General features: G+C 38.5%; 3 protein-coding genes and 2 non-coding genes across 6 annotated transcripts; 4 read left to right on the forward strand and 1 right to left on the reverse strand.

Moving 5' to 3' along the window:
* Nucleotides 1-601: 601 nt before the first annotated feature.
* prim1 (DNA primase subunit 1) lies at nucleotides 602-8008 on the forward strand. Its single transcript, XM_046869118.1, has 13 exons — nucleotides 602-790; nucleotides 2337-2494; nucleotides 2612-2718; nucleotides 2811-2884; nucleotides 3152-3288; nucleotides 4393-4451; nucleotides 4602-4711; nucleotides 4803-4894; nucleotides 5087-5222; nucleotides 5594-5663; nucleotides 7238-7341; nucleotides 7470-7568; nucleotides 7680-8008. The coding sequence occupies exons 1-13, from the start codon at nucleotides 682-684 to the stop codon at nucleotides 7697-7699; spliced, it is 1275 nt and encodes a 424-aa protein (XP_046725074.1). The 5' UTR covers nucleotides 602-681; the 3' UTR covers nucleotides 7700-8008.
* Nucleotides 8009-8052: 44 nt separating this feature from the next.
* Nucleotides 8053-14339, reverse strand: tfip11 (tuftelin interacting protein 11). The gene is made up of 14 exons (XM_046869117.1): nucleotides 14205-14339; nucleotides 13699-13911; nucleotides 13254-13419; nucleotides 12843-12999; nucleotides 12626-12753; nucleotides 11962-12117; nucleotides 11670-11861; nucleotides 10776-11090; nucleotides 10583-10689; nucleotides 10146-10314; nucleotides 9682-9925; nucleotides 9409-9551; nucleotides 9000-9165; nucleotides 8053-8551 (listed from the first exon to the last, which is right to left on the reverse strand). The coding sequence occupies exons 2-14, from the start codon at nucleotides 13905-13907 to the stop codon at nucleotides 8187-8189; spliced, it is 2517 nt and encodes an 838-aa protein (XP_046725073.1). The 5' UTR covers nucleotides 13908-13911; nucleotides 14205-14339; the 3' UTR covers nucleotides 8053-8186.
* Nucleotides 14259-23065, forward strand: naca (nascent polypeptide associated complex subunit alpha). Of its 2 annotated transcripts, none has more exons than XM_046869119.1 (8): nucleotides 14259-14376; nucleotides 15630-15705; nucleotides 21561-21646; nucleotides 21813-21890; nucleotides 21974-22120; nucleotides 22384-22512; nucleotides 22640-22762; nucleotides 22953-23065. In XM_046869119.1, the coding sequence occupies exons 2-8, from the start codon at nucleotides 15636-15638 to the stop codon at nucleotides 22965-22967; spliced, it is 648 nt and encodes a 215-aa protein (XP_046725075.1). In that variant the 5' UTR covers nucleotides 14259-14376; nucleotides 15630-15635; the 3' UTR covers nucleotides 22968-23065. The 2 variants fall into 2 exon arrangements, with proteins under 2 accessions (XP_046725075.1, XP_046725076.1); XM_046869120.1 differs by lacking the exon at nucleotides 14259-14376 and adding an exon at nucleotides 14403-14481.
* Nucleotides 22218-22293, forward strand: LOC124399361. Its single transcript, XR_006928218.1, has one exon. It is a non-coding gene; the product is annotated as a small nucleolar RNA SNORD59 (small nucleolar RNA).
* On the forward strand, nucleotides 22803-22876 carry LOC124399360. Its single transcript, XR_006928217.1, has one exon. It is a non-coding gene; the product is annotated as a small nucleolar RNA SNORD59 (small nucleolar RNA).
* Nucleotides 23066-26468: the final 3403 nt, after the last annotated feature.

Raw genomic sequence — 26468 nt, forward strand, 5'->3', positions numbered from 1 at the left:
TCATTTGGATGATGCTTACAGAGACTTTAAATAGCTTTGAACAAGAAAGAAAATGTGTACATTTTCAGTGTAATAGTAAAAATATTTACTCACTAGGACAAATAAAAAAAATTAACTTTTTTTAAGAGAGGACTATACAACACTACATTTAAACATCTACATCATTTAGCAAGCAGGAGAGTGATTAGTGGGATTTCTAAAGTATTATGTGTGTGATCACATTTGTATTATTATTATTATTATTATTATTATTATTATTATTATTATTATTATTATCATTAGATAGATAGATAGATAGATAGATAGATAGATAGATAGATAGATAGATAGATAGATAGATAGATAGATAGATAGAGAAATAGATAGATAGATTAGTTTATTAGTAGCCTACATGGGGGCGTGGCCTTCATTCATCCCAATGGGAAATGTACATTATTATTATTGTTATTATTATTATTATTATTATTTATTTTCCTGTTGCTTATATTTTATTTATTATTGCCTGCTTTTATCACCAGGACAGACTCTGCATAATCTCCAAGTTGGTAGGTGGCAGCAGAGAGCAGTAAATCCAGCACCGCGAACAACTTTTACTCCTCCTCCCTGCGTCACTTCCTTCTATTTCCCGCGCTGGTGTTTGATCGAGCTGTCATTGTGCTGCAGTAGTTTATTTACTAAACAATGTCGAACTCCGGCTTTGACTCTGCGTGTTTACCGGATTTACTGCCGCTTTATTACCGCAGGCTGTTTCCATATGCACAGTATTACCGGTGGCTGAGTTACGGTGGCGGTGAGTCTGCTGGCTAACGGTGTTTTTCCTCACTCTGTTCTTTTAGCCTTGTGAATGGAGAAGAAGAGCTTATGCAGATGACTGCTGACACTAAATCAAGACAGAGCGACAGATTTACACCTATTTATAAAGAGATCATCAGCTTGAAGTGTCTTTCTATCAGTTCGACTACTAACTGTGAACAGAGATACCAGTTCTTTTCAGAGGAAGGTAGTAAATGCGTGCTCAGGAAGTTACCCCGAGGCGCCAGATGACGTCAAGGACTATATATATATATATATGAATGATATATGAATGATCATTTTCGTATTATCTGAAGGAAAAAGAGTTTCTTAAAAGTTTGGGCACAGATTCTCCTGCAGTGTTTTTTCTTTGTTGTATACTAAAGACATTCAAACTTTAATTATTATGTAGTAAACAAAAACATTTTTAAACAACCTAGAATATGTTTAATATTTCAGATTGTTGAATGTAGCTACATTTAGCTTTGATGACAGCTTGGAAAACACATGGGAAATCTCTCATCAGATTCATTCAGAGTCACCTCCAGTTAAGATGGATTGGGATCAGTTGAACATGAGAGTAAAAAAGGCAGCCAACAAGTACTCAACACCTCTGGGAACTCCACAGGAAAACAATTCCAGGTGACTACCTCATGAGACTGACTGAGAGAATGTCCAAAGTGTGCAAAGCTGTCATCAAAGCAAAACGTGGAACTTTGAACTTGATCTTTAAAATTATTTTTAAAAAATTCTGGGTTTTTTAAAATTAATTATATACATGTGGTAAAAGCAGAAAAAATAATGATTGATTGAATCAGCTATAGAGTTCATAAACAAAGTACAAATAGTGCTTGGGTTGGGCACGCAATAATGATCTGTGATTGGATGTTCCAAAACTGTGATATTCTGTGATGTGATGTGATCTCCAGCAACACAGCCAACATATACCAATATGCACTAAGTCCCATTAAGATCCATATTCAATCTCCAAATATTTTTTCTTTTTAATACACTCTGATCAGGCATAATAAAAAAGGATTTTATGACCACCTGCCTAATATTGTGTTGGTCCCTCTTTTGCTGCCAAAACAGTCCTGACCCTAACAGCATTTCTCATCTGTTGGATCGGACCACACGCTTGCTCCCCATGTGTATCAGCGAGACTTGTCCAGCCATGACCCTCTTGCTAGTTCACCACTATTCCTTCCTTGGAGCACTTTTAATAGATTCTGACCACCCCACAAAAGCTGCAGTTTTGAAAATGCTCTGACCCATTCATCTAGCCATTACGATTGTTAAACTCGCACAAATCCATACATTTTCCTGATTCTAACACACCAACTTTGAGGACAAAATGTTCACTTGCTGCCTAATAATTCCCACCCACTACCAGGTGCCATGATGAAGAGATAATCAGTGTTATTCACTCACTGGTCATAATGTTGTTATATTATACCTGGTCAGTGTATATTTGTCTACCTTAATGAATGTTGTTTTGCGTTACTAATTAAACATTTTTTAAATAATTGTTATCCTTTTTTCAGTGTCCAAGAACTACTTCCAGAATCGCGAGTTCTCGTTCACACTCAAAGATGACATCTATGTTCGGTATCAATCGTTCAGCACCCAGAGTGATCTGGAGAAGGAGATGCAGAAAATGAATCCACATAAGATTGACATTGGTGCAGTTTACAGCCACAGGGTGAGCTTTTGTGTACCAAGCTGTCAGATGTGTAAACACCACATCCTGATTTCGTGCACATACAATGGTCATGTATTTATAGCTGAAATATGGAAACCTTGTTTTTGTGCCCAACAGCCCAGTCAACACAATACAGTGAAGTCTGGAACCTTCCAGGCTCTGGAGAAGGAGCTGGTTTTTGATATTGACATGACAGACTATGATGATGTCAGAAGCTGCTGCAGGTACCTTTCGGCGTTTTTTTTTGTTTGATCTTTCTTGTTTCCAGCAGTAGAATTTGCTATAGTTACAATGTGCTCGAATGATTTTTATTTAGTGCTGCAGATATTTGCTGTAAGTGCTGGACTCTGATGACCATTGCCATTCGTATTCTGGACCGGGCACTGAGAGGTAAGGACGCAAGAGACAAAGAGCTAAGGAACTGTTTATAACTCTAAGTCACCTTATCATTAAATAAAGCTGAGAATAATATTTGTTACACAGCACAGACTTATATTCATAATGTATTAATCAGAACAAAATCAGCCTGCTCTATAGTCTTACTCATAGTTCATTAAAAATACTAAATAGAAAACAAGATTCGACTCCAAACAGCTAGAGTAGGCTACTGCATGGAAGAGCAGCTTCACATGTTGCTCATTTGTTGTTGTGGAACAGAGGACTTTGGCTTCCAGCACCTCCTGTGGGTTTACTCGGGCAGGAGAGGAGTGCATTGCTGGGTTTGTGACGAAGCCGCCAGGAAGCTGTCAGTGGCGGCTCGTTCGGCTGTGGCCGAGTACCTCAGCTTAGTAAAGGTAAGTTTGACTTTTCTCTTTATATCTTTTTAGAAACTTTAAAAAACTATTCTAAGAAATTGAAAATAAAAAGAATCCCTTGAATTTTGCTCACTGATAGAAATCCATGTTTTTGTGTATGGCAATTCAAAAATAGAACGATCACAGCAAGTCTAGAATCCTACATATACATCACATATCTATAGACTTTTTATTAAAAATCATTTACTCACATGCACTGATATTACATACACACACCAAACATGATACAGAAGATTACTACTAATTTCTTAATACTAATGTTGGGCCTTCAGTTGTTCTCGTCTCACTCGTGTAAATTTGGACATACACTATACAGACAAAAGTATTGGGACACCTGATTTTTCCAGCCATATGTGTTTCCAAACTGTTCTCGCAAAGCTGAAGGCACCCCGTTGTACAGGGTGTCTTTGGATGCAGTAGCATGAAATTGTTTCTTTACTTAAACAATGAGACCCAAAACTGTTCCAGCATGATATTGCCCCTGTGCCCAAAGCAAACTCCATGAAGATATACTTTGCATGGGTTGGAATGGAAGATCTCCTGCCATAGAGCTCTGACCTCGACCCTATTGAATACCATTGGGATTAATTGGGATGCTGACTGCACCCCAGGCCTCCTCACTCCACCATCAGTACATGCCTATAGTAACACCCCTGTGTCTGATTGAGCACAAAGTAGAGTGGAGAAATTTATTAGAGGACTAAATGTGGAATGCGATGCTCAAAAAGCAAATACCATACTTATAACCAGGTGACTGCGAAATGTTTGCAATATAATGTAAGTAAATTAAATAATGCAAAACCCCAAAACAAGTTCATGACATAACTCAAATGAAGAATCTTTGACTAGACAAGCAACCTATTTATCCCATTAATTGAAATGCTTCTAGTGTGTTCTTGTTTATACAGTAGATGACGGGGTCTAACCAAATCTTTCTATATATTTTAGGTTTGTTAAATTACCATGAATCTCTGTTTTCTATAATCATATCATTTACAAATCCTTTTTGTTCTATTGTCCTTTAATAATAAGATTATATTTTATGAACATTGTACCAAAAGCCTTGTGTATTTATGCATTTAGGGTGGGGAGGAGACGGTGAAGAAAGTAGTGCTGTCAGACCCCATTCACCCATTCATCAGGTGACGTATCAAACATATGCATCATTAAAGAAACCAGTAATCACAGTACATTCTTACACTTCTCATACTGGTTTAGATATTTTAACTGTTAGATGTATTGATTCAGCCCCCTGAATTTATTGTGTCTAATACTTCTGTTCTTTTATACAGCCAGTCTCTTGTTGTCGTGGAGCACTACTTCCCCCAGTACGCAATCGATGGACAGGACCTGATGGGCAGCAAAGCAAGTGTTGACAAAGTGCTCAGCTTGTTACCTGAAGATATCCTTTATATCAGGCTTTGTGTTTCAACTCCATATATTTCTGAAGTAAAACTAGCCCTGAACAGAGTTTTCTTTTACATTGAATGCACATATCAGAAAGGAGCTATTAAACACTTATGAGACTGAGAAGAATCCGATGAAGCGCTGGGACCACCTACAATCCGTAGTGCATCAGAAAAGGGTAAATCGGAGAGTGGAACAATCCCTTTGCATTTGTTGTAATTGAGATCAGTGATAATCAACTGATAATTACTTTTTTTTTTAAGTACAAAATGTTAGAATAACGTAATTTCTTGTTTGTGAGATTTCTGCTTTGTTACATGATGTACAGTACATAGATTTCTTAAATTGGAGGTGTGTTTTTGTGGAACAGACTATCAGTAAGAAGGGGCCGCAGCACATCGATAAGGAGATCATGCTGCAGTACTGTTACCCACGCTTGGATGTTAATGTCAGTAAAGGAGTCAACCATTTACTGAAAAGTCCATTTAGTGTTCATCCTAAAACAGGTGAGAAAATCGTAACTCTTTATGAAGAGTAAAGGTGTGGGTGTGGGTGTGTGTGTGTTTGTGTGTGTGTGTGTGTGTTCGGATCGAATTGTTAAGGATTTCGACTACTTCAGGAGTTTTGTTTTCTAACTTAGTTGGTTCTATATATTTTTTTTAATCTAAACAATTTCTAATTAAAATGTATGTTAATGTATGCTTCATATCTGCATATCATACTCATCACTGACAAAGTAAAAAAGTAATTTCTCAAAAACTTTTTTGTTGGGTTTTACTTAAACTCTGTGTTGATTTAACAAAGGATTCAGAACCGTTTTAGTATTTAAATGATGGTACGTTATTCCTTTATCACGTTATTGTTGTGTGCACTTCAGGTAGGATTTCTGTACCAATTGACTTGAAAAATCTGGACAAATTTGACCCGTTTGAGGTTCCTACAATCAGGTATGTATTTGTATCTTTATCTATTTTTAATAAAATAAAAAAAAAAAAAAAAAATAATAATCAATTATATACTATCCCATATATTGCTGAAACATGAGAGGTGTACTCACTTTTGGGAGATTGTGTGTGTGTATACACATATATATATATATATATATATATATATATATATATATATATATATATATATATATATATATATATATATATAATTACATACACGCGGTATCTCCCAAAAGTGAGTACACCTCTCATGTTTTAGCCACAACTTTATTATCTCTTCTTCAGCGACAATACTATAGAAATGTTACTTGGATATATTTTACAGTAGTCAATGTGCAGCTTGTATTGCAGTACGGTTTTAATGTCCTCTGAAAATAATTCAACATATAGTCATTATTGTCAAAATAACTGACAACAAAAGTGAGCACACACTAAGTGAACATGTCAATATTTTGTGTGAGCACCATTGTTATGCAGCACTGCCTTAATCCTCCTGTGCATGGAATTCACCAGAGCTGCACAGGTTGTTGCTGGGATCCTCTTCCATTCCTCCATAATGACATCACAGAGCTGCCGGATGTTAGACATATGGTGCTTCTCCACCTTCTGCTTAATGATGCTCCACAGGTGCTCAATAGGGTTCAGGTCTGGAGACATACTTGGCCACTCCATCACCTTCACCTTCAGCAAGACAGTTGTCATCTTGGCAGTGGCAGTGTGCTTGGGGTCGTTATTATGTTGCAAAACTGAGTTAATGATGGGAGGGCGTCATGTTCAGCTTCAGAATGTCAGTACATGTTGGAATCCGTTTCCCTCAATGAACCACAGCTCCCCAGTACCAGCAGCACTCCACCATACTTTACTTAAGGCAAGACTTCTTGGAATTCCTTATCAGGGCGTCTCCACACATGCTTGACACCATCTAAGCCAAACAAGTTTATCTTTATCCATAGTACATGATTCCAGTAATTCATGCTCTTGGACAGGTTGTCTTCAGCAAACTGTTTTACGGGCTTCCTTGTGAGCCAGCTTCAGAAGAGGCTTCCTTCTGGGCAGACCTTCTGCTTCTGTAACCTCTAAAGCAATGCTGCTGCACTTATGCAGCTGTTTATTTTTTTGAAGCTGCTTCTTTAACTGACACACAGCACAAGGACTCAACTTCTTTGATGGACCCTTGTGAGGCCTGTAGGTCAGAGCAAAAATTCTTTCAAAGAGTTCTTTGCCATGCAGTGCCATGTTGCACATTCAGTGGTCAGTATGAGAGAATTGTACACAAAGCACCACATTTTATCTGCTCTAATACAAGATACACAAATGTGTATGGTTCTGTCAAGCAGACAAAAACATGAACATGATGAATAAGACATGTCTTTGGTTACACGACAGCTGTTATTTCATCACAGTTATTTAGACAATAATAGTTGTATGTTGAGTTATTTTCAGGGGACAGTTAATCTATACTGCTATACGAGCTGCACAATGACTATGAATATATCCAAGTTTCATTTCTATAGTATTGTCCCTTAGAAGACACATTTCCAGGTCTTACTGTATGCTCTCTATGTGTGCAGCCTTATTTGTGAAGAGCTGGACAAACCTCTAACTGCTGACGAGGAGGAGGAAATGAAAGATAAAGAAAATGAAACAGAACCTGGTGAACGGCGCAAAATCCGAGGTAGGCACAACCATGCACTGAATGTTTTTATTGAACATGAATATTTAACACTTAAAAGTTAATCTATATTTCAGATACAGATTTTGCTGTGTCACATAGATGGTTATGGATTATATTTTTTTCTTCAGATTACAAGCACACTAGTCTGGCTAAGTATGTGAAGCTGTTCGATCAGTTTCTGGACATTATGGCTCGGTGTAGAAAAGGAGAGATGTTGAAGAAAAGCGGTATGTTCTTGAGATACATCATTTCTGTATAGTGTAGTACTTGGCATAAAAATCTGGTCGGCATGTTTTTTGAAGTTTATGACCTGAGAAAGTGCATATTTCTTTTGGCAGATGTTCAGAAGGAGTTTTAATGACTCGGTAATGGCACAAAACAAACGTCGGTGCTCAACTAAGGGATCAGAACTGACTGCATTACTGGATTGGTTTTTTACAACAGAAAATAAATTGAACCAGTTTGTTAGAAAGAACATTCGGATGTTTTTTATATTCTTGAATGTTTGACCTAACTGTAGTGTTCTGAAAACAGAAGGGCACCTTTTTATATTTAAAATTTGATCCCTGAAAAGATTTTGTACTGTAGATAACTGGTCTGATCTGTTGTAATGTCTTTAATGTTTCACCAAGAACTAATAAAACGTATTGTATATAATTTGCTAGCACACATGGAGGAAATGGATCTTTTAATATTGAATGAATAATCACCTTGCAAAAATGAACAGTTTATTTCCAAGGTTGTCACTCACAGACTTACTACAAACATAAACTCCTAGTGAATTGTTTTATAAGACACATTGAATTCACATTCCCTTCTTGTCACACAGTCTTTATCTCAGTCACTTATTTGGCCATATCAATGAGACTCTGTAGTGATGTAGGGACCCAGGTCTTTTTCCCCTGGACGAACACAACACCTCTCTCCACATAGATAATGATTCTGCCAAATGTATACAGTTGCTTGCCCATGTGCCGCTTGCCTACTAAAGGCATGAAAACAATGCCATTTTCTTCTGCTTTGGCCTGGATCAGGTCTTTAAAGTTGGTGGGCATAGAGGCTGAAATAGGGCCAGTGACAGGCAGGCGTGGAACGCTGCTTTCTGCCTCACGCTGCGGTGCTGCTGGTGGTTCGTATTGGAAATCTTTCCTCCTTTCTGTCTGGGTCAGATATGCAATGTTTTCTTTTGCTCCTGGCTGCATGTAGCCCCCTGTGGAACAGAGAACATGAGAAAGTCAAAGTCTGTTAGTTTAGGGTGTACATGTCAGTAATGAGGTTGCCAAATATGATTTATGTGAGAGAGGCAAACAGAGCATATTACTTCTCTGTGTTCCTCCATGATTAATGGATACAGCTTTACATATTTAAGTTTCTAATAAAGACTTCCATTCATTTTATTTCTAATTTGTAAATTAAGTCTCCCTATGAAATGTTACATATGGTAATTACTGTTGGCTTTAAACCCTAAACAACAAACAAACAGAAACAACAGACTAGCACTTATTAGAACTATTAATGGAACAGCCATTTTATAAGATGTTTGGACTAAATTGGGACCAGGATCCCACATGGCTAAATAAAAAATAAAGTGGTTTTATACTCATGCACCCATATAAAATAATCATCTTTGGTTTAGAGACAGAGAGAGAGAAATTTACCGAGTCCAGAGGCTACAGCTCTGTTCATAATGTCCAAAGCTTCGTTCAGCTTCTCTTTTATAAGAGGCTGACTGAGCAGTTGCTCTGACAGCATGCCCTTCCATCCCAGATACCACTTAGTGATCTCCTCATAGTTAGGATTGTTACTCAGCCAAGAACACAACACCTGTAACAAATACAATTATAAATAAACTGATTATGTATGTATTAACATAATACAAGTAGCATTTTTATGCTGGTTTGGCTTTTAATTTTCTAAAACTCACTATGTTTTTCCATTTTTGTTTTCTTTTTTAACTACTAAGTTGTCATTTTGTTTAAAAAAAAAAAAAAAAAAAAAGCCATCATAGTGAAAACTTTTCACATAACAGATATAATAATTTCTAAGAAATAAAATACCTGGACCTACCTGTAGCCATTTGTTAAAAAAGTGCTTGTCAAGTAATCCGACCATACTGGAGAGAGACAGCATGCCTTCCCAGTCCATCACCCAGTTGAACGGGTCAATCAGCTGCTGATGTGGGTTCACCACCAGCTCCCCTAGACAGAGAGCTGCAACACACCAACACACGCACATTAAGATGTAAACTCATTCGCATTGGAGAACAATTCAAAAACATATTTGCATCAGCATTATGAAAATGTGGCTGGGAAAAATTCGCAGGTTGACCAAAACACATACCCAACTTAGGAACAATGTTTTTGACCATGAAGGCCTCCCAGGCTCCAGGGGTGAAGACTTCTTTCCAAGGTTGCAGGATGAGTCGGGCTGAAGCGTCGTTGGGGTGCCAGCGCTGTAGAGCGTTTGCTAACTTGTTGCGTATAGGTGGGTACAGTGGCTCTAAGCGCATCTGCATCTGAGGCAACCATGGATGGATCCATGAATGGATGGGTACCGTGTCTGTCAGTGGGTTCCAGTTATCAACCTGAGAAGCCAGAATAATACATCACCCAGTATTTAGGTTTGTTAACCATTTTTAAGATGCTCCCAATTAATATAACTACAAAGCAGCCTTATATGATACATTGATATTGTACTGTATTTTAAAGAACTGATTTTATCATGTAAAACAATGATTTACCATTTTAATTCTTATTATGCAGACATGTGACTTGACAATAAAATCAACAGTAAATGCAAGTGACCTCTTTCTGTAGCCGTGGAAAGATTAGCTGCTCCAGCACGTAGTCGAGGATCCAGATAGGAAGCACAGGGGCCCAGCAATCCACAAGATCCACCATTGGACCAACATTTCTGGGCTGCCACTGTGCCACACAGTTCCTCAGCACTGGAACCCAGACTTCCCATATCAACCTACAGACAGACCCCCAAATTGTTAAATAGTAAACAAATGGCATGTAGAAATCCTTACATATTCATATAATGTTCACTTCAAAATAAGCAAATAAAATGAATGATAAACAGAGAATTCATTTTTGAATTAATTAAGACTTTATATGGGGGAAAATAGTTATATATATATATATATTTTTTTTTTGTATGTTTAGTATATTTACTTATTTAGAATGTACCAATACAATTTATTTTTTTTTATATAAAAACTGACTGCAGTAGGGTTCACCTGTGGTAAGGGTCCATATGGTTGGAGTCAGGTACACTATGTTGAAGTTGTGTACCCTCTAGAATGGCCCGCCACTGACCTACCTCCTCTAAACCATATGAACAGTCCTATACAAAAACAAATATAACTAGATATTAGAAACCAAAAAAGCACACAGAAATACTTTATCTTTGTAACAGGCATGCATTTTCACCTTCAGTGGGTCCCAGTTTCTAAGTTTCTCATTCAGTAGTGGATGCACCACAGAAACGGCGAGATCGGCCAGCCCCATGCTCTTGTACTCATTGTAGAAGTGCGTCTGCATCTGCTGGAAGACCTGGACGCCCTCTTCGAGAGAGAGTGGAGGGTTGCCTCCTTCTCCAGCTGTTTCCAGACGCTCCACTAGCTCCAGCACCTGCTCTAGTCGCTCCACTGCTTGACTTTCCTCACATAGCCGTTCCTGCAAAGTCGTGCTTTCATGCTGTAGAGACACCACTGTGTCCCTCTCATGCTGAAGACGCCGACAGCTCTGCACAAAGAATAACCAGTACACACCAGTCACAAAGGTGTCTTTAATAAACATAACATTTTTAAAACGATTCAACCACAGTACTGTTCAACACCTAGTGCATAGTAAAAGAAATGCATAAGCAATGCAAAAAAAAAAAAAAGAAGGCATTGAAAGCGTGTCATCTATCATCTGCTGTTCGAAAGGTTGCACGACGTGTCTGCGCAGTGTGTTTATGAAGGGCACTGAGAATCCCCCTAGTGGTGAAGCGTGGAAACACAACCGAAGGAGACCGCTTTCCTACACCTTTTTGCTTATTACATGTAGGTTCTCCTACTGTAATAGTGCATTAGTATTTAATTGTTTGTTTTACTTATATTTTGTTACATTATGTCTGTACTTTCTCCTGCACTGGAAGCTCCTGTCGCCAAGTCAAATTCCTTGAGTGTGTAAAGCTATACTTGGTAATAAAGCTATTTCTGATTTTAATACTTAAATGTGTGTAACTCAGAAAATAGAATAGAAATGAATAACTTTGGCCTTTGAAACTATTTAAAACCTTAATAGTGGTTTAATTTTTGGAAGAATCTTAAAGTCCACCTGTAGAATATCCTGCTCAGTGAGCTCGATGAGCAGCTTGAGGTTGTGTTCGAGTTCAGGCAGAGCAAATCCGGAGCTTTTCTGCATTTGTGCACTTGCACTCATCGGAGCCTCCTCAGGAATGCTGTGCTTTTGACTCATCTGACTGTAACTGTAGTAGACCTTCTGCTCCCGGCCCGTCATATCTATTACCTTAAAAAAAAAATTGGTGTATAAAAAAAATAAAAAAATAAAAAAATGTTCTTGAGATTAAACCATTTTGTTGTTATTACCAGTTTATTATTTTACCGACCTTGACTTGTGCTAGTTCTCCAGCTGGTTGGCACATGTTTTTGTTGGAGATTTTTCCATGAGCTTTGAGTTCCTCCACAGATTTGAAGGAGTATTTAGGCTTTTTCTTTCCTGCCCCAGGCTCCTTCCTCCATTGCCCTAATTCCCTCTGAAACTCCTGCAGGTAAAATGCAAGAAAGATAAATACATACTGCCAAGAAGCACTATGCTGTAAGTTCACATCAAATCAAATAACATTTTATTTGTCACATACAAACAGAGTACGACAGGCAGTGAAATGCTTTTTACAACGGTCCAGCATGAGGGAATAGGATGGGGAGAAAAATAAATCAAGAAAAAAAGAAGGCAGATAAATAAAGAGTATAAACTATATAAAATATGAAATATGTAAAATCTATATATGCGAAAAAAAAGTGTATATACGAAGATGCTTTTGACAGTATACAGTAAAACAGTAGAAATTAAAGGTGGTTTGTGATTGTCCTTAAAGTGACTGTATGTGGTATGGTGTGGTAAAAAGTGCACTGTGCTGTGCAAGTCCAGAGATTAAAGTGATTAAAGTGTCGAAACATAGTTTACCTTAGAAAGATTTGAGTACAAGAATAAATGTTTCATTCCTGAGAACCAACATGGTGATTAAACCCAAACCTCTAAATTAAACTTACCTTCTCTTCTTCTTCCTCTGAGTCCACAACTGGAAAGTCCTGAATTGACTGCTGAGTCCTCTCAGTCCCATAAGCCCCCACTGCTCCTTTTCCCTTACGTACTTTAGCCTCAATTGGGTTTACAATACCTGCAAAAGCATCCACAAGTCAGGACACAGACTAATTACAGATTAAATTACATTCAGTAATTCAGGACTAAAACAGAAAAACACAATACCCTGTGCATTTTTCCCGAGGCCTTTTCCCGGGATGTAGCCCATCTTCTGTAGAAGTTTCTGGCCAATTCCTCGTGTGTGTTTTTCCCAGGTACCAATGTCCTGTCCTGGTCGGATATTGCCTGCAAATGTCTTCTGGGAGGTTTTAAAATTCCCACCCTGTACACATTTTTGAGGGAGGGGAAAAAAATTAAAATCACAATTGAGTACCTAACTATTCATTTGAACCCGAACATTAAATTGTATCATTTGAATTCATATAACATGCATCTGTTACTGCTGTCGGATGTCACTAGAATGTGGTTATACTAATACTAATAGAATTTTTAGTTTCTTTGGCTGAGTCACAATGTATGTAAAAATTTAATCAAAACATTTCCTAAAACAATTGTGAATGATTTAATTCAGTATACCGTTTGCAACTTTCTGGGTGCCGTAGCACGAGGTGGTGGTGGTGGTGCTGCTGCTTCTCCATCTTCATCAGAGTCATCCAAGTCATGTTGCTCCCTTTCCTCCTCAGCCGCAGTCTTCCTCAGACCGCCACTTACAAAGTTCACGGGTGCCGTGTAGTCTTTTGCTCTATACCGTTTTACACACATAGAAAAAACTCAAGATCAGTTCAGTCCTGGCTAACAACAAACAAACAAAAAAGATACAATAATGACCGTGACTTCAAGAGAGCAGCAATTCCATTGAGGTAAATTAAACATCCCAGGAAGTACACCTGATGTGTCAGTCATGCAACTATCTCAATACCAGCTCAAAATTGTTAACAAACCCAAACCAAAGAAATGGCAGTGATATGGGCCCTTCTATAGGAAGAATCAACTGCAGAACAGCAGTGTAAATAGGCTTTACCTCTTGCCTCCAAAGCTCGGTCTCTCATCGTCTGAATCATGTTCAGCCCATATACCATATGTAGCCTCCTCTTTGGTCTGCCTATGACGACGTCTGTCTGGATTAAACTCATTAGCCAAGTCCCATTCAGAAATCTCAAACTTCTCGATTTCGACTCCGTCCTCATTTTCATCGTCTCCCCTTCGCCCATACAGATGGGACATCGACATAATTCTGTAGGAATGAATGCGATATAACTGAACACATAGTGCTTAATGTATGTGTGTGTGTGTGTGTGTGTGTGTGTTTTATTGCAGTGTATTGTATTGTAGTAAGGAAACAAATTACTACGTTGAAAAGAAATTCATTTTACTCAGCTAATAGCTGGTTGCAATAGAGACATATAAGAGTAACGTTGTTTAAGAATTAGCAAACTCCATAATAAGGCATGTCGCTTGATGTGGCGAACACGACGCAATAACCCTCTCTTTGCACCACATAACGAAATAATGAAACATAAAACTCACCTTATTCAAATTGACCCTCTTCAGCAGGCCGCTAACTACTAACGCGTTTGCTAGCAATGACGCGGCTTCCTGTTGATGTCACTGTGAACCGGAAAAACAATGTTGATGTGAACGTGACGCAAAGGTCAAGCGCTCTCTCTCTCAGCCATCTTGGACCCCGAGCTCAAACCTAGTAAGTGATTCTGTGTTCAATCTTCTGCCATCCAGCCTTTACAGACGCTTTTGTCGGGTCTTATCCTCCCCGCGTTGTTGCTTTAAAAGTCTTCTGCCATAAGTGGTAAATATTTCTCCGAAAAAAAACGTCGCCATGTTGTTAAATCTCATTAATCTCTCCGACACACAGTTCAAAATGGGCGAGATGTACCAGTGGCCTGTCTGCTTACTTGCCTTGCTTATGTTTGCGGCTTAGTTTCTTCCTTTCCAATGATTTTTAAGTGTTTCTTTTTGTGTTTGATGGTTTTTCTGTGTATGAGTTCATCGTGTGTATGTAAGCAGACACTTTATAAAGCTGTACAGGGTTCACATGCTGAAGCCCCGACATGTTCCTTTTCACCGCACTGTTCCAGAGCAGCGCAGCTTCCGCCGGCAGAGCCCGAACTGTAGCCTCTATACACCGCGTACACGCTACCTGCTGAAGCTAAACAGTCTCACGCGTTGTTTCAGCTCGCTTTTTTCCACCTGGATGAACAAATGTTTGGGTTTTAAATGTTTTCTTCTCTGACTTCATTGTTTCTTTCAACTGCCTGGAGATAAACGACCTGGCTGAAGAAACTGATCCCACACACAGACACGCGCGCGCGCTATAACAGCAGTTATTTTTAAACACGAAAATATATCTAAACTGTTTAATCTTTAAAATGATTAGTTTATTGTTCAGTATTTTACTAATATTAAATCATGTGCACTTTCAACACGTTTTTTTTATAGTGCAACACCTGAACTTAGACCTTTTTTTACGAATATAAACTCTTGGTTTGCTTTTTCCCCTTATTGATTTATTAATTTATTCAAATATCACATTTGATCATGCTTTTTTTGTTAAGTGTTGTACCTGTAATCATTGTAACAGTTTTGCATGTCATAGGAATAACTAAACATTTCATTGCGATTCCTTTTGTATTTTTTCTATATTGTGGTTATATAAAGGAAACTGAGACCTGTTCCAGAATGACACTTGAGAACTATGTAAGGAACCAGGCTCATGGGATATCTATGGGTGGAACTTGAATCCGCCTTTCAAGTTGTTGGTGTTGCTAAAATTCAGATAAACAGTCAAAAAATACACCTTATTAGATGTTTGCTATATATTTATACACCTGTGTCTGCTTTGCTGTAAAGAAGATAAGCACTTTCAAATGGTTTTCATACACAAGACATGATGGACTTGTATCTAATACGTTGCTCATTTTGTTTCTGTCGTTGCAGCTAATAATGCCAGGTGAAGCCACAGAAACTGTCCCAGTGACAGAGCAGGAGATGCAGCAGCCCCAAGCGGAGACGGGTTTGTAGAAAATATATTTAATGCCAAACACTGATAAAGGGGGTCCCGGAGCTCATATGTTGAGTCTTGTTATATTTGTTGTAAAATCTGATTTGAAATATGAAAGGAAAGCAAAAAAAATATGCAGAGGCCACCTGCTTCTGACACTCTTGTAATATTTAAACCCCACCCCCCACCCAGCTGTTGTGTCCTCCATGCAGCATGGTGAGCTGTATGTCTCTTTAGGTTGCATTTTTATTGTTTTGATAAATTTAGATTTAGATAGATTTTATGTTTTGATAAATTTAGATTCAAAGTTTTGTGATTGCAAATGTGATCTGGGACCTCTGGATTTAGCAGTGTTTGGTGTCTTTCACTTGCATGAGATTTTGTAAGGGTTTTTTTTAAAGCATGTGTTTAGTTGCATGGGATATCTATAGTACAAACATGCAGAAAAACTCATGTGGTGTATGTCTGACACAAACAGCAGAGCATTAATGTTGAGTTGGTTACATAACTGTTATGCAAACTTTCAGCTTTTTCTGTTTTAATAGATACTGTTAATTTGTAGAATTTAGTCAGTCTTCTTTCTTTTTTCAGACCCCCTCTAGGGGTCGCCACAGCGGATAGTAATTGCTACAAAGAAAAAAAGTAGGAAAATTGACATAGATACATATTTGGCCTAATTTTTATTTATATATATATATATATATATATATATATATATATATATATATATATATATATATATATATACACACACACACACACACACACACACACACACACACACACACACAGTGGTGTGAAAGTGTTTTCCCCCTTAATTTCCTTTTTTTTTTTTTTTTTTGGGCATGTTTGTCACACTTAAATTTTTCAGATCAAACTGATTTAAATATTAGTAAAAGATAACTCGTGAACACAACGTGCAGTTTTTAAATGAAGGTTATTATTGAGGGAAAATAAAATCCAAAACTTCATGGGCCTGTGTGACAGTGTTTGCCCCCTGTTAAAATTGTGGTTTCACACCTGAGTTAAATTTCTCTAGCCACACACAGGCCTGATTACTGCCACACCTGTACACAATCAAGAAATCTTTCAGATAGGACCTGCATAACAAAGTGAAGCTTGATTGCAGTTGTTGCTGCCAAGGGTGGCCCAACCAGTTATTAGGTTTAGGGGGCAAATACTTTTTCACACAGGGCCATCTAGTTTTAGATTTTGTTTTCCCTCAATAATTAAAACTGCATGTTGGGTTCATTTGTGTTATATTTTACTAATATTTAAATTAGTTTGATCTGAAACATTAAAGTGTGGGAAAAATGCAAAAAAATAAATCAGTTAACAGAAATCAAAACACTTTTTCACATCAATATATTATTCTATGTATCTATCGATCTATAACTAATTTGTAAAAGGAAAAACGGTGCATATGCACGAGGACAATAAAATTAAGTAATGCAATACATAAATTATTTGGCTGTATGCATATGTATTTATGTAATGAGTGATCCTTATTACCCAACCACAGCTGATCAGCACAAAACTTATTGAGTATTGCTGCTAAATTCCAAAGCTGTTATCCATATTTTATGGCATCTAGGACCTCTGCTACCTTTGAGCACGGACTGTTGTGGGGTAGGGGATTTTAGGGAAAGGACAGGAGTGTTAGCCTAGGATAATGCTAGAAGGTTTTTGATGTTTTAAGTGATAAGCCACCATAACTGTTCATTGGCAGTGTCAGGATTCATAATTCTGAGTTACACTGGATTTTCTGGGTAAGGTAGATCAGTCAAGCCATGCAGAACGTTACCACACCCTCCTCATTTTGGTGGTTAAGCTTCTAGGTCTGTAGTGCTTTTTTAGTGTTTAAGCCACACATGCACTCACCCACTTCTCTAGAGTGTAATGAGGAATGAGAACCAGAATTCAGTGCAGTGAGTTGTTTTATTTATTTATTTATTTATTTATTTATTTATTTTTGTAAACTGCAACCTTCATATTCTCATCATAATCTACTATAGTATTGTTTTGCTGAGTAATCTCTTTTTGCAGTGCCATTGTCTGGCATCTGAAGAACAGTTGCTCTGCCTTTAAAAAACAAGTGTCTATTTGCGGTCTTTATTTTAGAAGCTACACTTGTGCGCATGCATCACTGTCGTTCAGATTGTGACGCTCAACACAACTTCTAGTTCTTTGGAATCTCTTTACCTGTCAGTGTCTATTTAATAACACACAGTTAAAAAGTGCCTCTCAATTGAACTTTTTTCCATACTTCTTTTTTCTTTCTAGTTTACTGAAGGTTATCTGAAAAAGTGCTTTTTCTTGCAAATGGTCATCTTTTAAACGTTTTTCTGTATTTACTGTTATTTTCCTTTATCAGCTACAATACATTTTTTTTGTCAACAAACATGAGTATGCACCTGCTTCAGACGCCACCTGTGTGCTTGTGTACTACTTATGCTTGCATATGTCGCACTGTGAAAAATGGAAACATGCGATTTTAAGGCTAATTCGTTATGGTCGTGACTTACATTTAGACTCTGTTTGCTGTCCAATAAACACGTCGACCGCGTTTTTAGTTAAAAAGCTGATCATCTTTCTGAGGTTTGGAGTTATTTGGAATTTGGAGGTATTTAATGTATGAATGTTTGCTTTGAGTGCGTGATGCAAACCGAAGTTCTCCAGCTCCACAATTCCATGTGTGTTTAGCTGCCACAGTTTAACAAGCAGTGTGATGTCTGAGTTTTCTCAATCTCAATTCTCAACCAGTTTTGAAATCCTCCGCATGTTTTAACACCGTTTGCGTGAGGTGTGTGAAGAGGTCTGCCCTTTCCCTAACCTGCATGGATATGGATTTGTCCATGCACTTTTGTGACGTATCCAAAATCAACTTAAGTACATTTTCTCCTCAGCTGCTGCTGCTTCAGTTCCTGCTGGTCCTCAGCCAAAGGCTAAAGGGGCTAAGGCTGGCTCATCTCCACACACTGCTCCCAAACCTGTTCCAGTGGGGCGCCGGAAGCGTTCCTCGCTTTCCGCTTCTTCCTCTTCTCCCACTTCACCCAAATCAGCTTCTGCCCCTCGAGCAACCCCCCCTTGCTCTCCACTAGCATCTCCTTTGCCTCGTTCCGAAGGTGCAGGGAAACCTGAAACAACTGTTCCTAAAGTTGTGAAGGCTAGTAAACAAGCAAAACCCAAGAAAACCGATTTTAAAGTTGCTGAAATGGCAAATGATTCCCCAGCTCCTCCCAAAGTAGCCACGGTACCAGTAGAGGGTGTAGCTGTAGTTTCTGCTAGTGCAGCTCCAGTGGAGGCAAAGCCAGTGAAAGATGCAGCTGCTGCACCAGTGAAAGCTGATGCACCTGCCAAAGATGTCCCAGCTTCAGTGGAGGCAAAACCAGTAAAAAATGAATCTGCTACTTCAGCTCCAGTAGAGGCAAAACAAGTGAAAGGTGCAGGCCCTGCAGCTGCATCTTCTGCTTCTCCAGTGAAGGCAAAACAGGGGAAAAGTGCAGCAGCTGCACCCACATCTGCTAAAGATGCCCCAGCTCAAATAGAAGCAAAGCCAATGAATAATGAATCGGCTTCCTTAGCTCCGAAAGAGGCTAAACTAGTAAAAGGTGCAGACCCTGCTTCTCCAGTGAAGGCAAAACAGGGAAAGAGTGCAGCAGCTGCACCAGTGAAAGTTGATGCACCTGCACCCAAATCTCCTAAAGATGCCCCAGCTCAAATAGAAGCAAAATCAGGGAATAATGAATTGGCTTCCTTAGCTCCCATAGAGGCTAAACTAGTAAAAGGTGCAGACCTTGCATCTCCAGTGAAGGCAAAACAGGAGAAGGGTGTTGCAGCTGCAGCAGTTAAAATTGAAGCCCCTGCACCTACAAATGCTAAAGATGCCCCAGCTCAAATAGATGCAAAAGCAGAGAAAGTTAAAGCAACAACCTCAACTTCAGTGGAGGTGAAACCAATGAAAGGTGCAGGCCCTCCAGCAGCTACTCCTGAAAGTATTGTTGCTGCTCCAGGGAAGGCAAAACAAGGTAAAGGTGCAGCAGCCTCTCCAGTGAAAACTGAAGCGCCCACCTTGCCTAAAGATGCTGTTCCAGCTCCAGTGGAGCCAAAACCAGTGAAGAGTGAAGTAGCTGCCTCAACTCCAGTTGATGTAAAGCAGGTGAAAGGTGTTGTACCTGCACCAGCCACTTCTGAAGCAGCTGTCCCTGCTGCAGTAAGTGCAAAACCATTAGAGGGTGTAGCACCTACTCTAATCTCACCTAAAGCTTCTGTAACTCCTGAGCCTTTCAAAGTAGTTTCCAAGTCAGCTGTCAAAGCACCCAAATCATATTCTGAAGTTGTGGCATGTAGCCTACCCAAAGTGGCAGAAATGCCAAAGATTGCTCATGAGGCCCCAGTAGCAACTAAGGAATCAGAAGTCCCAAAGGCACCTGCAGTTGCTACGGAAACCCTTAAGAGTGCTGAAGTGCCCAAAGTTGATTCTCCGAAGGTTCAGCCTGTGCCTTCCTCGGCTCCAGTGCAAAAAGCAAAGGCAGCAGCTCCAGCTGCTGCTTCAAAGGGAAATGCAGAGGCCCCCAAGAAGAAACCAAACGTTGCTCCATCTGCTGTTCTGGTAGCAACCCCTCAATCTTCCATTTCACCTCTGGAGGCGGAGGATGACCTCCCTCCACTTATTCCACCGGAAAAGCCAACCACAATGCCTCTTTTTCAACCCCAACCTGTGGCCGAGGCTCCACCTAAAGTAGATCCTGCTTTTAAAGCTGCCATGCCACCTGCTGTTCCCAAAGCCAGTGTAACACCTGCTAAATCTCAGCCTGACCCTACACCAGTAAAAGCCCCATCCAAACTGGAACCAGTAATCAAGAATGACAAGGGTATTTCTGTCTGTCTTTATGTGCCTTTTCCTGATCTGTGGGTTTGAATTACTTCTTTTATTTCATTTAATCGTGTGTTTTGCAGTAAAATTTGTGGAACGTTTACTGTGGTGAGCAGTTACCAATTGAGCAGCTATAATGTAATTTTCTGTAAAGCTGCTTTGAGACAATGTCTGTTGTGAAAAGCGCTATACAAAATAGACTTGACTTGACTAATGTGCCTATGAAGAGGCAAACAGTCTATTATCTATTTGGTTAGAAAAAAAAGGAGTGTCCTAAAGTCGTTGCTGTGCTAAATATTTTAAGACAACCATGCTTGGTTTGTTTTGTTTTTTTTTTTTGTAATTTTTTCGAGGTTAACTCTCGCATACGATGCACTTTAGTACCAATTTATAACACCCTTGGCAGAGCAGAAGTACCAAGTCAGGTTTTCAGCGGTGTTGGCAGGGCAGACAGTCTTGTAATAACTTTATTTTTTGGAACCTAAAGTAAGTTGATTTCTGTAGAAAGTAGCATCCCTTTTTTTTTTTTTTTTAAATCACAAATATATTATGTACTTGTAATCTTAATCTGTAGCATCTTCTAGACCATAGAATATTCCATAGGTTATATTGTTTTAATAGATTTTAGGTTAAATGCTTACAAAATTGTCAATATTGTACGCCTCAATATTTTTCTTTTTTCCCTTCATTTTTTTACAAGGATAAAAAACCTACCAACTTTTGACATTGTATTAGATCTGAATTAGATTTAAAATATGCTTACTTTATGCATTTTGATTTCCTGAGCATCTGTTTACCTATTGTGAATGTTTACACTTTTAATCCTTCTCAATTATATGCAAGGAACTTGAGCGATGTTATAGATGAGTAATTTGTCTTTACCGTAAAAGTGTAAAATTAGTCTATTCATTCTCTTCCTTTAAATGGATTTTGTATGTGTATTTACCTGTATATTAGTAAAACAACCTAATTTCTGTGTTTTATGTTAAAGGGTCTGGTACTGAATCAGACAGTGATGAATCTGTTCCTGACCTGGAGGAGCAGGATTCTGCACAGACACAGACGCAGCAGGCACAGGTAGAAATGCATGTGTACATGGTTAACACTTGTTTAAAAGATAAACTATGCATGCTGTTAGTATTAAGGGGTTTTCTGGATGTCTGGGTATTTTTATTTTTTTAGTAAACATAAAGGATTCTGGTGTCAGATAATTATAATGAAAGCTGTTTGATCCTTTTTACAGCTCGCAGCTGCTGCCGAAATTGATGAGGAGCCTGTCAGTAAAGCCAAACAAAGCAGAAGCGAGAAGAAAGCAAGAAAGGTAAAAATGAGATTTCCTCTCAGTTGTCATTTGGTTTTGTAATCCAAAGCTAAGCTTTTATTCAACTTATTTTGTTGTTTTAGGCAATGTCCAAACTGGGTCTCAGACAAGTGACAGGCGTTACCAGGGTAACCATTCGCAAGTCTAAGAACATCCTGTTTGTTATCACCAAACCAGACGTCTACAAAAGCCCTGCTTCAGACACCTACATTGTCTTCGGTGAGGCTAAGGTAAGACCTTTTTAAGTTTGTTTATGTAGTCCATCCTCCACAGGAGATGTTTGTAAATCACACAGTAAAATCTAAAACATTTCCCCACACTTGCCTCCTCTTTGTGATGATTTAAACAGTTTGACTTTCGTTCTTCTGAGCTTGATGAAGCCAAACTTTCTGTTCTGAAAAAGGCATTTGGTCGCAGTGTTTTTCTCCAATTGAATTCACATAAAAAGAATTTGCATGATGAGCATAACCATAACACTGTTTGTGCTTTGTAGATCGAGGACTTGTCTCAGCAAGCTCAGCTGGCTGCTGCAGAGAAGTTTAAGGTCCAGGGAGAAGCAGCATCAAACATCCAAGAAAGCACGCAGACGCCTACAGTACACGAGGAAAGCGAAGAAGAAGAGGTCAGAACATTGTTCTCATAGCTGATCTTCATACTCAGCACCTCTAAGTGCTATTTACTATGTCAACGGCACCAGCTTTTGTTCTGTGGGAGGCACATTTTAAAATTCATAAATTTTTCATTTTAAGGTTGATGAGACCGGAGTAGAGGTTAAGGACATCGAGCTGGTCATGTCTCAAGCCAACGTATCACGGGCAAAGGCTGTTCGCGCACTGAAGAATAACAACAACGACATTGTCAATGCCATTATGGTAAGTTTAGACAATGACATCATATCTAGGGTACAGCAGTGCTTCTGTGATGATTTAACAGTATGACTTTCGTTCTTCTGAGTCTGCTGAAGCCAAATATCTGTTCTGAGAAGAGCTCTATAAACTGACTCATAATTCTGTATGTTTCATATGTATGGCTAAATAAAACTCAACTTTTTTTTCTTTACAGGAATTGACGATGTAAAGTGGATATCAGAGCAGGGCAGAATGAGATGTTGCTGAATTAATCTACACTATTTGTACAATTTATACCCAAGAGAAATAAAGTTGTGGCTTGATGGCTATTGTCTGGTTTATTTTATACTGTGGGAGCACAACTTTTTTTATTTCAACAATATTTTTGTTGTTGTTAATGGAATTAAAACTATGGTTTTATTTAAAGTTCGGATTTTCCTAAGAGCTATCCAGTGGTGGCCTTATACAGGTTATCAAGTTAGGAGGTCTGAATACAGTTATACTGAACTAGATGCAATATTAAAAACATTTACTATTGCATTTCTTTAACAAACAGTGATCTAGACAATGATGTGACCCCTGCTTTTATACTAAATATAAGTATTTTTGTATTCTAGTACAAACCCACCAATAGAATTTAGCTTGTAAATACAGTGAGAGATTATGGCAGTGTTCAATGCAAAAAACAGAAGTGAACTGCATGTTAGTGGAACTGAACACTGACTGGTGAGAAGTAAAGAGATAAATGTTCTCTAGTTACCAATATTATTGCATGTTCAAGCTCAAATAGTTAACCTCAACAATATGTGCATTTTAATTTATACTATTTGCAATTAATCGAATTACCCATGCCCTTAGTGCATGTACAATTTTTTAAATATATATATTTTTTATCATTTCTTTGTTAGGTCCACACTTCCATCCAGAATGTACTAAAAAATAAAAGATTAGTTCTTAAATATTCCAGATAACTCAATACAATTATCTGGCTGTTTGCAATATATATAATTATATATTATATCCATTATATATAATATAATTATATAGCTATAATCTAGTTTAATTTTAGGTTAGTTTAAATGTTCAGCTTTATTTTATATTCAGGTTATTGATATTAACAAAACATACCATTTGTAAATTTGTGCCTGTACATTCCATAGAACAGTTATTTGGTTGATGCAAGTAATTTTCTTTATTCTGTTTCTGATGCGTAGAACATTTAAGCAAACTTGACTTCTGTATTTGCTTTGTAACATGACTAAATGTTTTCGTGGTTGTTTCTTTGTTTTAGTTCATTTGGTATTAATGAATGGTTATATTTTTCCACATAGGTGAATTGTTTGTACACAATGTCAAGGGCAGCAAGTTAGCATTAGAAGAGAGTCCTGAGTTTACCATGTGACTTGGTGTAGCAGGCTTCTTTAAATGCTTTGAAATAAAAAGCAGTCTGATGAAAAGGCCTGATCACTGCCGATATCCTGAGGGAGTATGCTCATGGGTGCTGCTGTTTGTTCATAAATTACACACATTTAATTTAGGTATATTTTAAAAACGATTGCCACAATCATGAAATGTCAATATGATATTAAATTATTGTAAATGGTGATTTATAACCCAACAAAAATGAACCATGTAAGTAATCTCATAGTAACCAGGAGGGGGCTCTTTAGCACAATGCTAGATACACAATATTGGCAAATGTATTTACTCACCCATCCAAATCATTAAATTCAGGTGTTCCAATCACTTCCATGGTTACAGGTGTATAAAACCGCTTTCTCTTTGCTGTACCGTGACAGGATGCCACCTGTGCAATAAGTCCAGTTGTGAAATTTCCTCGCTACTGAATATTCCACAGTCTACGGTTAGTGGTATTACAACACAACGAAGTGTTAAGCCACGTAAAATCACAGAGCGGGTCAGAGATGCTGAGACGCATAGTCAAGTCAAGTTTATTTCTATAGCGCTTTTCACAACAGACATTGTCTCAAAGCAGCTTAACAGAAATCAACAGTCAAGGTGAATGGTGTGCAATTATCCCTGATGAGCAGCCGTGGCAACTGTGGCAAGGAAAAACTCCCTTAGATGTTATGAGGAAGAAACCTTGAGAGGATCCAGACTCCAAAGGGGAATCCATCCTCATCAAGAGTTCGATCATAAATCTTTTAACAATACAGAACACTGGAGAGTGACAAATAACATAAGCACTGGAGTGTGTGATTATAGATAATGTTCTTTCTACGGTCTTATACAGTCTTTATGGTTATAAAACTAGGAGCTACTGAGCAACTCATAAAATAGCTCAACATTTGTGATCATCACAGATCCAGCATCAGCTTCTCCATGCCAGAGCCTTTAAACACTCCAGGAGGTCCAATGTCAAAACACCACACGTAGTGGGATCCAATTGGCACTGGTACGTCTCTAGATGGTTCGGGATGTTTGCAAGTTCGACATCTACTTCTTTAAAGGTCTATAATCTTCATGAGGTGGGACGTAACTGGAGCTGGCCAAACCTCAGGATGCCTCAGGGTGGGGAGAGAAAGAGAAGCAGTGGAAAGAAATTAGCGTAGCTGCGGTTCATGATATTAACAGCACAAGTTGATAATGTGCATGTGATCAGATCTTCTGGGGCACAAGGTTATGATGTGACACGTATGTTATGTGTAGGCTTTGATAAAAAGATACGTTTTTAATCTGCACTTAAACTGGGAGAGTCCCGAACACTGTCAGAAAGACTATTCCAAAGTTTAGGAGCTAAATGTGAGAATGATCTACCGCCTTTAGTGGACTTTGCTATTCTTGCATAGTGCACAGAGGTCACCAACCTTCTGCAGAGTCAATAGCTCCAGACCTCTGAACTTCATGTGGCTTTCAGATTAGCTCAAGAACAGTCCTCAAAAAGCTTCCTGGAAAAGGTTTCGATGGTGGAGCAGCTGCATCAAAGCTTTACATCATTAAGTGCAAAGCATCGGATGCAGTGGTGTAATGCACGTCACCACTAGACTCTAGAGCAGTGGAGACGTGTTCTCTGGAGTACTGAATCATACTTCAATGTCTGGCAATCCGATGGATGAGCCTGGGTTTGGCTGTTGCCAGGAGAACGTTACTTGTCTGACTGCAAGTGTAACGTTTGGTGGAGGTGGATTATGATGTTGGATTGTTTTTCAGGAATTGGGCTCGCCCCCTTAGTTCCAGTTAAAAAGAAACTCATAATGCTTCAGCACACCAAGACATTTTGAACAATTTCATGCTCCCAGCTTTGTGGGAATAGTTTGGGGATGGCCCGTTCCTGTTCCAACATGAATGCGCACCAGTGCACAAAGCAAGGTATATAATGACATAGATATGTGAGTTTGGTGTGGACCTGACCTCAACCTGATAGAACACCTTTGGGATGAATCCAACATCAGTGTCTGACCTCACAAATGCGCTTCTGGAAGAATGGTCGAAAATTCCCTTCAACACACTCCCAAAGCTTGTGGAGAGCCTTCCCAGAAAAGTTAAAGCTGTTATAGCTGCACAGGGCCAACATCATATTGAACCCTATAGATTAAGAATCAGATGTTACTCAAGTTAATTTAAATGTAAAGTCAGACGTGCAAATACTTTTAGCAATATAGTGTATTTCACAACAAATCATGTTTCAGTTTTTCTCACAAATTATGCATACAACATATAAGTAGGAATTTATATTTCAGCAAATTTGTCCAAGTTTTTATTTTTTTTT

The sequence above is a fragment of the Silurus meridionalis genome, chromosome 16 (genome assembly GCF_014805685.1).
Source record: "Silurus meridionalis isolate SWU-2019-XX chromosome 16, ASM1480568v1, whole genome shotgun sequence".
In the NCBI taxonomy this organism is placed as follows: domain Eukaryota; kingdom Metazoa; phylum Chordata; class Actinopteri; order Siluriformes; family Siluridae; genus Silurus; species Silurus meridionalis.